The following is a 13,556-nucleotide window of genomic DNA, read 5'->3' on the forward strand; positions in this document are numbered from 1 at the left end:
AGTTTTAATTATAACCTTACCTTGGATGGTGATTCTTGTGGAAAATCTCCTTGATTGCCCTTGAATCTTCGAAATTTTGTGAAGAGAGGTGAAGGTGTTTTTTTTTTAGAGTGTTTGATATGTGAAAAGTGATGAAAATGTGTGTGTGTGTGTTGGAATCGGCCGAGGCAAGAAGGGAGAGAAGAGAAGGGTTGAGTTGACATTCCTAGATGCATGTTGGTCCATGCATGGAAATATGTGGGACATTAGTGAGGTGGCATGGAAGAAGTCAACCCCTTTCTTCTTGGATTTGGGCTTTGGGCCGAGAATTTGGAAAGGAAGAAAGGTTTTTGGGCTTTATTGCTCTTAAGCCCATATAGAAGTTAAGTTGGATGATTTTTGGCCCCAAAAAAAATATAATATGATTTTTACACTTTGTTGGGCTAGTTTGGGTTAATCATGGTTCATAGTTTTTAATTTATTTCATTCTAGGCCCAATATGGCCCAAAATGTTGAAATAAATGGATGTGGGTCCAATTAGTGCCCATTTAAAGGTTCTAATCCCATGATAGTCAAATTGGAGGCTTATTGGCCCAATGAGTCCAATAAGGAAGTCTTAGTCCAAAATGGACCTAACAAGAACTTCTAGGGTTTCCAATTGCTTGTTGACTATTTGTAGTACTTGTATGGTGTATTTGTTTGAAAATTAGATGTCATAGAGTAAGCATCTTACATGCCCTTTAAGTTTTTGATTCTACATTTTACTTGAGTGTAGAGATTACATGACACAAAATTTCTAGTTGTGACACAAGGCCAAACAAGCACGATTGGAAACTGTCAAGCCCAAAGATTGAATGTTGACTCATCGTAGTTATTGCGTGTTTATTGAAATCCTATGAATTATTGATTTTTTTTTGTTATTGATTCGAGACCGAATCAATTCGTTTTGTAACGATATTGGGTGTTGAGAGTGTATTTGTTCTTATGCTTCGTCAGTAGTCGTGGATCTTGTATTTTGTCTTAATGAATTAATTCGTTTAAAAGTAAGTCCAAACGGTATATGTTCGATGAAGAGTTTCGTGGTCGAGCTGGCCATGAACAACGGGCGTGCACACCACCCCGTTGTCTCGTGGTGGCTCGTTTTCATGGTGGCTCGTTATCGGGGCAACGAAGTCGCACGGCCAATGAGATTAAGATGCAAAAATTTGACCGTTGTCTAGTCGTTGAACGGCTAGTTTTGTAAGAAAATAAATAAATAAATAAATAAATAAATGAGCAATTTATTTACCTATAAATACCACATTTTTACTCCTTATTTTTTACACCATTCTTTTCTTTCTCTATACACAAACTACACACTACATATTCACAACCAAAAATCATGGATCCCAACAAAAATACCCCTCCAAACTACCGAAATTGCAAACCCGATAACGCTTTTGCGTTAGATACAACACTTCGACAATTTTCGACTATGGAGTCACCTCAAGGCAGTTTTATCAATCTACTTCAAAGTGGTTCCCCTATCCAACAAACACCACTTTTCCGACAACAATATCAACCTTTTCCGGCTTTCCAACAACAACAAATGCAACAACAATACCAACAATTTCAACAATTCCAACAACTACAACAACTCCAACAACAATCGTCACAACAACAACAACCACCAATTTCACAACCACCAAGCTCACAACCACCACTTTCGCCGGATTTTGTTCCGGAAACGCAACCTTCACCACCACCTCAACCAAAAAAGAAAAAAGGAAAAAAAACCGGCCCGACCCACTACCACCCAAGAAAGGGTCCCATGGACAAAAGAAGAAGAAGAAAAGTTAGCAGAGGCATGGGTGGCGGCTTCCGAAGATCCAATTATAGGAGATAGCTAGCCTTACAGAAGTTTTTGGGAAAAAGTCTGAGCCATTTTTTACGAGTTAATGGAAAGTGAAACTCGAAATGCAGATCAAATTACGTCGAAATGGCGAGATATTCGACTAAAATGCACCGAGTTTGGAGGAATCTACAACAACCTCCTAAACATACGCAAAAGCGGCTCGAACGATTTTGATGCTTTCAAGGCGGCCATGGACCAATTTGAAAAAACAACGCCAACACGCAAAGCTTTTCCGTATATGAAACCGTGGCTAAAATTGAAAGACGCCCCAAAATGGAAAGAGCAAACGGAAGGAAGTTCCCAATCTTCCGGTTCAAAGCGTTGGAGAAACCCCGATGGAACTTCTCAACAATCGGACGGCCGAACACACATCAACGTCAACGACGATCCGATAGATCTTGAAAACGACCAACCTCTTCGTCGGCTCGTTGGAAGAAATAAAGCAAAAAAAGCGGCGTCAACATCTTCGAATTCTAGTGTTAAGGATATGTTTGGCGATAAATTTGATTGATATGTGCAACTTCAAGAAACGAAGGCCGAGGTAATGACTCGGATGGAACGAAAAATGATCGAAGCACAAACATCATTTCAAGAGGCACAAGAGACACTCCAAACAAAAACCGATATGGAAATCTTGAAAATGAAGTGGACGACCTTGAGGGCGAAGACTTGGAACTTTTCCAAGCAATGAAAGAGTCGATTCGAGCCCGATGTAGGCGTAGGGGGTAGTTTATTTTATTTATGGTTGGATTGTTTAGTTTTTTTTAATGTTTTTTTTTAATTTTTTTTTAAATATAACTAATGTAATTTTTACTTTGATTGTTATTTTTATTTTATTTTTTAGTTTCAATTAATTTAGTTTTTATTTAATGTAATTTTGGTATTTTAATTTAATGGAAAAAATAGCATTAAAAAAATGTTTTTAATGTATTCTTGAATTAAATTTAAATAAAAAAATGAGGTCGAGTGGTGTGTTTAGTGGTAAGTATCCCATGTTAGTGGGAGTGGAATGTGGTACTGATGTGGCACCCACCACATATGTGGTATGTGGTGGGTATAATGGATGGTCTAAGATTTTTACTTTTTTACAACCTTTCTTTTATAAAAATAGCACTTTTAGTCCTTTATATAAAAGAATTTCATTTTAGTCGTTAAACCATTATTTTGACACTTTTGTGTCATAAACTTGTAGAAAAGACATTTGCACCCCAATTTTTGTTTTGTAACCAGTTTTAGTCCTTCCAGAATAATGTTTTCTCCGTTAAACCCTCAATTTCGCAACTTTGACAGTTTTGGCCTAAAATAGAAATTTTTTACATTTTTGATCCTTTTTGAATTTGAAAAGCATTTTTGACCATCGGAATTGTTTTTTTCACTTCAAATCCCCTATTTTACAGAAATTTGCATTTCCAGCCCCTCAAATTTAGAAATGTCACACTTTGAAGCTTATTGGGCCGAAAAGCCCAAATTTAGCCCATTAAATTCAAAATTTACATTTTAAGCCCCTCAAAAATGTTGATGTTCAGAAAAATTATTTTAGAAACTGTTTGGACCCTTTTGACCCTCCAAAAATTATAATTTGTCGGTTTGGACCCAAATCTTTGTATTTTTGACAATTTAAGCCCAAAAATGAGTTTTATGTTCATGTATGATCATTCTAACCATATAAACTATTTTTCTTGAATTGAATAGTGTAAAATAGTTTAAGTTATGTTTATTTCTTTCCCCATGTTTTAGATGTCGATTTTTACAAACTTTTTGGATAATATATTCATCACAAACACATGATATCACACACCTACATGCATCAAATCACACATAGCATACATTTACACATAGATCTACACATTTACTTGTATTCTCCCCCATAAAAACTCATAAAAACCGAAAAGAAGGGGGTATGAAACTCACCTTAAGTTGTGGATCGGTTTTGAAGAAGAAAAGATAAGAGTTTGTTGTTATTTTCGGCCCTACCAACCTTTCTTGGAAGATCTCGAATTTAAAGAGCTTCTAAGGTGCTAGATCACAAGATTGAATGGATTTAGAAGAGATTTTGATGAAATGAAGGGATTTAGATCATAAGTTAGCCATTAACTTACCTTAGATGATGAATTACTTGATGAAGATCCTTAGACTTCAAGCAAAATTTTCGAGATTTTGGATGAAGAGGAGTGGATGATTCTTGAGTGATTTAGAGAGAGTTTTGTGAGGTGTGTGTGTTCATTCTCTTTCTTTCGGCTGAAGTAAAAAGAGGGAGAGGGAGAGAGAAGATTGATGAGATAGTGCATGGATACTTGGGTTATTTGCATGGATAACCTCCATGTAAAAATGAGGTGGCAAGGCCTAAGTCAACTGTTCCCCATGGATTGGGCTTGGGCCGAGAATGGAGAAAAGAGAATAGAGTTTTGGGCCTTAAATGCTTAAGCCCAATTTTCATGGTTATGTTGAGTCGTTTTTGGTCCAAATAAATATAAATGTGATTTTTATGACCTATTAGGGCTAAATTAGGTTAATTATGGCCTAATATGGTTCATTTAAATAATTTACTTCATTCTAGGCCCAATATGGCCCAAAATATTGAAATAAATGGAAGTGGGTCCAATTAGAGCCCATTCAAGAGTTCTAAGCCCAAGATAGTCCAATTGGAAGCTTATTGGTCTATTGGGCCCAATAAGGAAATCCTAATCCATAATGGACTTAAACAAGGATTTCTAAGGTTTCTAATTGCTTGTTGACTATTTGCAATGCTTGTATGAAGTGTTTGAATGAAATTTTGTTGTCATAGAGTAAACATCATACATGCTTTCATGTTTTTGATTCATAATTGGCATAAGTGTTGTAGTTACAAGACACAAAAATTTCTAGTTGTGACAGTAACATACTTGACACTTTCGTAGCCTGTACTGAAGGCTAGTAAATTGAAGGTGGATCCTAGGACCCACCTAATAAAAGTAAATGAAATATATATGCTATATATCAAAAAAATTAGGGAGGTACCTTAAAATTATTGAAGGATCTACTTAAAAGTTTTGGCAAAAAAATGTGTAAAAATATGTGATCTTAAAATAGTCAAATACCTCAATCCACGTAAAATTTAATAAATAGGTAATAGCCCAATACATAACAAATGAAAAAAATATATCATTTTTTTGTGAAAGATTGCCTCAATCAAAATGGTTAAATATCTCAATCTACGTAAAATTTAATCAATTGGGAATAGCCCAATACATAACAAATGAAGAAAATAACAAATGAATACCTCAATCAGCTGTGATTTTTGATTTGGATAAAATAATTGAAATGTCTATAACCGTGATAAGTTTAATATAACTATTGAAGTTGTGTATAAATGTTCTATAGCGACCGGACCAGGCAGTACTATTTTGTACTCTTTCATTTTTTCGGTTTCATTTATATAAAGAATCACATGATATTTTTATTTTGGATTCGTCATTGTATGTTACTAAACAAGTCAAACGATTTTTTCGGGAATTTATTGGAACATTTGGTCAAATCTATCTAAGTGGTGTTAAACCTTCATTGTTTTTCCAAAGGAAAATTCATAAATAACTACCTACGACTCTACGAGGCATTTGCTGCATTTGGTGACAAAAAAATCCATTGGAAAACCGTTTAGTACAAATACATTAAACGCTAAAAAAGATCTGAAGTGGGTCCGTAAGTCATATAATTGAGGGACACGTTCTGATTTTTTAACAATTTTTTTGTTGAAATATTTAATCGTATCACCTACTTTCAAATGTGGTGCACACGCACCCACATCTCCTATTGCCACGTCAAGTTACGAAGCAAATCAAAGATAAATAAACAAATACAGCTACTACACATATAGAAAACAACACAACATAAACCATTATTACCAACAATAACTCCAATAGGAAACTAAAATAGTAACATATCATGCACCAATAGGGTACATATCATGTGACAAACGAGGGGAAAGGAGGACGTCAAGTGTGGTTGCTTTGCTGCAAGTCGCTCCGAAGATCTCTTCCATATCAACGGGTTCATTTCCTGGGGTTTTCATCTCAAACTGTTGTATTAAAGTAGCTAACGCTAAACGTGAAGCGTGCTGAGCAAATAAAATACCAGGGCACACTCTTCTTCCAGTACCAAAAGGAAGCAATTCAAAATGGTTTCCCTTGAGATCAATATCTTTATGAGTTGTCAGGAATCTTTCAGGCTTAAACTCTTCCGGATTTGGCCATATCTTAGGATCACGATGAATTTTCCAAAGGTTTAACAGCAAACGTGTTCCACTGGGGATTTTGTAGCCCTGAACAACACAATCCTCCATGGTTTCATGAGGAAGCCCAAGAGGTCCAGGTGCGTATAAACGCAATGTTTCTTTGAAGATTGCATCAATGTAGACTAGGTTCTTTAGGTCTGATTCTTCTACTGGCCTATTCCTTCCAACATGCTCATCAATTTCATCTTGGGCAACTTTTATAGTTGTTGGGTTGTTAAGCAACAAACACAAAGACCATGTTAAGGTCACAGCTGTTGTGTCCAATCCAGCAATTAGCATGGTCTGCATGTTTTGAAAATATTAAAACAAATCCAACTTGTAAAATGTTGTATCTTTAAAATAATGACATGAACCTAGAAAATCTCTAAGCGGTAGTGATGTTAATATCATCTAGTCAAAATATATCCTTATAAACTTTGAAGATGTATAAATTAAATAAAGAAATAATGAAATGAAGTAAAAGTAATAGATGAAGTTGAAGCTTACCAAACATGTAGCCTTGACTATAGTATCATGGTCATGACCGGGGAATTCCTCTTCGGAAGCACCTTCAACAATGGAAATGAGCACATCCATAAGGACTTGGTTGCCTTCATCTTGTTGCTTCGACTTTCTCTTTCTTTTATGCTCCTCTAACCATCCATCAAAGATCTCGTCCATCTCTTTTCCAGTGATCCTCATCTCTCTCTCATATCCTCCTATGTCGAAACGCTTCAGAGATGGAATAAAATCAGACACCACAAATGCGCCCAATAACTGAAAGAATTTCCTTGCCACTTTCTGAAATCGAATCCCTTCTTCATCATTGAGCGAAAGCCTTTTTCCAGCAACAACCCGTAAAAGACCATTCAATATCAAGGTCCCAAACCATTGTTGCATATCCAGCTTTACCATGTCTGATCCTGTAGTCTCTTTATTCTTTAACCAAGCCGCATATATCTCTGCTGTGGATTCTCTAAGCTCTGAAACTCGAATAGGTGCAAGCATCTCAACTCGTTTTGGAGAGAGAACCTGGAGCATGATGATCTTGCGCACTTGTCGCCAGTAGTCCCCATAAGGAGCAAGAGCAAAGATGGCATAGTTATAGCCCATGAGTTCCACTGCCATCAACTTGGGTCGACTTGAAAAGGCCTTATCATTTATTGTAAAACACTCTTTTGCTATCTCGCTGCTACTCACTACCAAAGCATTGTGAACACCGAGCTTGATGGTGAAGATAGGGCCATATGTTTCTGATAATTTCGCTAACACCCTGTGAGGTAATCCGGATGAACCTAAAAGGTGTAGGTGTCCGATTACAGGCCATTTGCCCTTTGCTTGAGGTGGGCCTCTGTTCTCTCCTTTCTTTCCACCTTTTGGTATCAAGATTTTCAGTAGGAATGTTAGTAAAGCAACAAAAAAAAGGGTTGCTATACTTGTTGAAAACGAGAGAGAGAACTCCATGTTTTCTACCACAAGATAGAATTTTGAATTTGACGATACAAAGATATCAAAATATATTCAAATACATGCCACTAAGTGGCTACTATCCTTGTATATTTTTTATAATTAATAACATATATTTGCATGGCAGATATTAACTCTGATTTGAACAAAGAATAAGTCAACAAATATCAGATGGGTACTTTTGTTGGCGACGATTTGTTTTTATTAAATATATTAATTAAACTGTACCATCACACTTATCAAGAAGAGAACACGTATCAAAATCGAATTTAAAGCTAGCCCTTGGTGTATCTCAAATAATGATAGAATCTTGTTGCGGTTGGAGTTTAGATAGAGAGAAACATTTCCATCATTTCTCATTTGCGTGAAAATCATAAGGTGAAAACACTTATATATATATATATATATATATATATATATATATATATATATATATATATATATATATATATATATATATTGCTGACTAATCAGATAAGTAATCACGAACGGAGTATAACTAATCCCTTGGGCTGCTATATCAATTCACACGAGAGTAGACGCGTTTGGTGTCGCCGCTAAAACATAGTTGTCGTCGCTAATAACGTCGTCGCTAAATATAATCACTGGCTATCCGTCGGAGACACGCTACTTTCAATCCTCACCCTTGGTTCGGCAAATAATCCAACGGATAGGGTTTGTTCCTGTGATAAGGCATTAGAGACGACTCTTTTAGCGGCGACATGTCGCCGCAAAGGTGTCGATCCGTTGACCAACCTTAGACCAAATACTGGCCCTACGATGTTTACCTAATCCAACGGTTGGGAATCGCCAGAAAGCGCGCATATGATTTCCCTCCAGCTTGTTGCCACTAATGGTCCCTTTTAGTTCCAGTTCGTCTTCCCCAGACTCCGTCTGCTCCCATTTGTTTGATTGCACTCCACGGTGATCGTAATTATCTCCGGGCGACGACCACTAATTTTCACCGCTGATTGGGCTCCAAACTCGACTCCCACCCCCGATTTGCCTCCAAAGCCGAGTCCCACCACCTCCTCAGCCGACTGCCGCCAAATTTCCAACTGGAACTTCGATTTCCTGTTCATATCTCCGGTAAGGTTTGCTTTCAAGACCAATTTCTCTTTCAATTCTTCTGTTAACACACATAAAAACCACCGATTCCTATTTCAAGTGTTTTTTTTTCTCGTTCCAATCGGAGACACCGACGACTGCAACTTCACCACCGCATTTACCTTCGTTTTTCCAGGCAAGAAGAGGTTAGTTTCATCTGTTTCCGTCCTTTATATTGATTGTATGTGGATATTAATAATTCATGAAACTGTGAAATTTGGATACTGTGAAATTGATTTTGACTTTGAAATTTGGAACGTATGAAATTCATAATTCATGGAAACTCTATGAAATGTAACTGTTAAATTGAATGTATATGTAATATTGATTGAATGTATGTGATTGAAACTTGTTAACTTTGTTAATTCATGGAAATTGTATGTAAAATTGATGGAAACTGTATGACATGAAACTGTTAAATTAAATGTATATGATTTTGATTTTGACTTTGGTTATTTTGATTTGTTTCACTTGTTTGAATGTATGTTATATGTTTAACTTGTTTGAATGTATATATAAAATTGATTGAAACTGTTAACTTTGTTTGAATGTATATGTAAAATTGATATGTTTGAATGTATGGAAACTATTGTATGTAGGAACATGGTAGTTTGATTAGTTTGATATGTTTCATTTGTTGATAATGTAAGAATTGATGAATTTATATGCAAATTGATATGTTTCACTTGTTAATCATGTATGATCATGTATGAGTTGATGAATTTATATGTGAAGTTGATGTATATATATGTGAAACTATTGTATGTTTAGCGTGAATTTATATGTAAAATTTAAGAATGTCTATATAATTATTAGAAATATATTTTATTTTATATTAAAAAAATAAAATAAATACATCATAATAGATAATTTTTTTTCTATAAGGTAGTAAAGAAATATTGGTCAAAAATGTTTTTAAAAGAAAAAGAAAAATAATAAACCATAATAAACTAATTAAATAAATAACCAATATATAAAATTGTTTTAAAAAGAAAATCAAAATTGGTCAGAAAAGTTTTAAAAATAAAAAAATAAAATAAAATAAAATTGTTTAAAGTACTCAAAATAGAAAAATAAATCAGAATTCATAAATCAAAATTATAATTACTCAAAATAAAAAAAATAAAAAAAAATTGTTTAAAGTACTCAAAAAGGTTTTAAAGAAAATCTGCTAAGTTATAATTACTCAAAATAGAAAAATAAAAACAAAAATAAGTTGATAAATCAAATTGGTCAAAAATGTTTTAAAAAGAAAAAGAAGAAGAAAAATAATAAACCATACTAAACCAATTAAATAAATAACAAATATATAATATCGTTTAAAGTAAAGTGTTATTATAAAGAAAATTAAAAATTAAAACACTAAATCTACTAAGTTATAATTACTCAAAATAGAAAAATAAAAACAAAATTAAGTTGATAAATCAAAATATGAAAAAAAAGATGATATAAATAACAAATATATATAGTATCGTTCAAAGTATCAAGCTATAATAAAAAAAATATTTTTTTTAGTTTAAGCCTCTTCTTTTTAAATCATCAAAAGCCTAGAAATACCTGCTTGAAATTGATTTAGAAATTAATTTCGGATTGTCCCCGTTTTGGTACTGCTTTTTGAATACCTTATCTCATTTAGGATGCATATGTGTATTACATGATTGATTGTTTAAGAAATATTCGGTTGTTATTTTCTCTTTGCTCCTAGGTATACAATTTTATATATACTTAGGAGCTAAGGGGAAATGCTGCCGAATTTTTCTTAAACGATTAATAATGTAATACACATTTGCATATGAGGTAAGGTATTCAAAAAGTTGGTTTAGAAGCCTACCCTTGTGAATACTCTCCTATTGTGTGGTTTTCTATTCAATTTGATTGAGCGATTACTCTATCCTTATAAATATTCAATCCAAATTTTACTTCTTGTAGAGTAAACACTAAAACCTAACTTATGTTTCAGTTGCAACATGCCTATTGATAAAACGTGGACTACTATTGAAAACCATAACTCTACCTTGTTACAACAAGGACTCGAATCTTTTCTTGAGAGGTCCAAACCACATGTCGATAACAAAGGTCAAATTTAATGCCCGTGTAACAAATGTAATGCCAATAAATTTAAACTACTAGCCATAATGAAATTCCATATACTTCAACATGGTTTTAGTCCACATTATATTATATGGAAGTATCACGACGAAAATACAACTCACCCGGTTGTCGAAGACATACCGCGTATTAACGAGATGGTCGATGTTATTGATGATGTTATGGGGGGTGTGATTAAAAATGATACCAACCGCAACGAAGGGAACCCAGATATAGACGGTAGCGGTGTTGATGATGGATTTCAAAAGCTGTTAGAGGAAGTCCAATTCAAATTATATCCTGGATGTTCGTTTTCGTCCCTTGACTTTTTAGCAAAGCTGATGCATGTCAAGGTGATCAACAAATGGACTGATAGTTCATTCGATCAGCTTCTTGATTTGTTGCAAACTGCGTTTCCTGAAGGAAACAGGGTCCCCCCATCACATTACGAAGCAAAAAAGGCACTTAAAAAGATCGGCTTTGGTCATGAGTCAATACACGTATTTAAAAATAACTGCTTTCTTTTCTGGAAAGAACACGAGTTGTTGCAAAAATGTTCAGTTTGTAATGAAAGTCGGTGGGTTGATGAAAATACAAAGGGTAAGAAGGTGGCTCATAAGGTTTTACGATATTGAAGTTGACCCACCGACGAGTATCATCAATAATGTGTCTTATTGCGAGACTAATTATGATGAGGAAGATTCTGATTATGATAGTGTTGTATCGGCAGACACTGAAGTGTCTTGGGGCGAGAATGATTAAAAAAATATTTTTACATTTAATTATTAAAATAAGGTTTGTATATGATGTAATCATTATATATATATATATATATATATATATATATATATATATATATATATATATATATTCTTATAATTTTTCAGGATGTCATTTTTTTGGATTGCATTGCTCCATCTCATGGCTGCTGTGATGGGTCATGGAGGCGACGATGGTGACGAGCCACCACATTCGTTCAGTGGAGGTTTTGGTGATCACCAAAACGATGGTAATTAAGATAATTCATTGTATTTCACATTGTATGTATATAAAAAATTATTCTGACTAATATTTGTTTATGCAGTGGTGCCTCCGAAACGAAGAGGCATGACGGTAAATAAAAAATGCACAAACTCTATAAAGCTAACGGTGAACGGCCTCTTAAGATAGTATTCGACGTAAATACTAACATGCCGATTGGGGAGGTGTACGAATGTTTCATTCGGGAGGTTGGGAGCTATATATGGCGGGACATCGGTTTTGATAAAGACACATGGACAGAGGTTTCTGAAGCCGAAAGGGTTGGAATGTTGCAGTATCTTTTAGTAAATTATTTATAAAGTTATATATTTAATATAATATATTTCTTAATTTTGATTTATTTTTAATTTCTCTATTTTTTTTGTAGAGATGGTTTGATTTTGACATGATTACAAATCATTCCATGGCTTCAACTTATTGGGCATCACTGAACAATCGGATATGTCCGCAGTATAGAGGCCACAAAAATATTGCAAAAACCATTTTGATGATTTTGTAGGGAATGTGGAGGCAGCAAGGGCTCAAGCCCCTAGGGGTATGGATCGGCAGCATTGGAATGTTGCTATTGACCATTTCTTAACAAAAAACATAAAAAACGATCCGTTGGAAACAAAGAATGCCGGAAGAAGCAAGTAGTGAAGAATCGTGGAGGGACGTGCAACTACGGTAGTGCTTGTTTCAAGAAATTAAGTTACAATAATGTTTATTCAGTTATAAAATATTTTTAAATGTTTATTCAAATATAACATATTTTGTAATGTTAAACATAATTTGAATAAACTTGAAGTATTTCATCGTGCGCATGTAAATAAAAGAGGGGAATTTATTGATCATTTGGTTGAAGAGCAATATGTAAGTTATTATTACTTAAAAATGAAGTAGATTGTTGAATTTTGTTTTTTAGTTTTAACGTATATTAACAATCTTTGTGAAATACAGAATGCCTTAGTTGCTGAGGTTGCTCTACAGACTCGTCACATAGCCGACTCTGGTGTTGATCCAGACACCATTGATTGGATCGCAATATTTGAGAAGGTGTTGCGTACTTGTAACGCCCGTAGATCCGGGCTAGTCAATTTAGAGATAATAGGGGTCGAAAACGACTTTTCGAAAAAAGATTATCTAGAATAAATAATTTGAACCAATTTGTAGTATATGTCACAAGGTTTCCATACATATAAAGAACGCCGAAATCCGAGTTATAACAAAGAAGTTATGACCTGTCGAAGTTTCGTGACGGAACCGGCATGACACCGGGAAGCGTATATAGTGAATTTACGATAGAGCGAGTTTTAGCCTTAGTGATATAAATGAAAATCGTAGAGTATGTTGAACTAAGAACATCGATAAAAAGAACGCCCAAATCTGACTTCGTATGAAGAAGTTAAGATTTTTCGAAGTTTCGGATTAGCTGTGTACAGCCCGAAATTCGAATTTTAGATCGGTCGATTTTCAGCCAAAATAATCTAAACGAGAAATGAATATATCGTTAATAGGAGTTAAACGATAAAAAGACAGTAAAAAACGGAGCTCGTATGCGAAAGATATGGACGAAGCTTAGTCCCTACTCTTCGAGCGTTGCGAATTCGATACAGTTTTGTAAATCTGAGATAGAGTGAGAATTAGCCGACGGGATCTAAATGACAGTTGTAGTACTCGTAAATACCAACGCGTGGATATAAAGAACGTCGACAATAGAGCTCGTATGCGAAAGTTATAGACGAAGCTTAG

General features: G+C 34.6%; 1 protein-coding gene across 1 annotated transcript; it reads right to left on the reverse strand.

The window, feature by feature from the left end:
- Positions 1-5,675: 5,675 nt before the first annotated feature.
- On the reverse strand, positions 5,676-7,636 carry LOC145096827 (cytochrome P450 CYP82D47-like). The gene is made up of 2 exons (XM_079034190.1): positions 6,630-7,636; positions 5,676-6,425 (listed from the first exon to the last, which is right to left on the reverse strand). Exons 1-2 carry the CDS (start codon positions 7,584-7,586, stop codon positions 5,793-5,795), a joined length of 1,590 nt encoding a protein of 529 aa, XP_078890316.1. The 5' UTR covers positions 7,587-7,636; the 3' UTR covers positions 5,676-5,792.
- Positions 7,637-13,556: the final 5,920 nt, after the last annotated feature.

The sequence above is a fragment of the Lactuca serriola genome, chromosome 4 (genome assembly GCF_051521515.1).
Source record: "Lactuca serriola cultivar US96UC23 chromosome 4, Lser_US96UC23_V15, whole genome shotgun sequence".
Taxonomy (NCBI): Eukaryota; Viridiplantae; Streptophyta; class Magnoliopsida; order Asterales; family Asteraceae; genus Lactuca; species Lactuca serriola.

Bases quoted from the DNA above. Each gene is read 5' to 3' on its own strand.
- LOC145096827 (XM_079034190.1), bottom strand. From the start codon at position 7,586: ATGGAGTTCTCTCTCTCGTTTTCAACAAGTATAGCAACCCTTTTTTTT. The intron at 6,426-6,629 runs GTAAGCTTCAAC...CAAAACATGCAG, and splicing joins TAGTCAAGGCTACATGTTTG to ACCATGCTAATTGCTGGATT.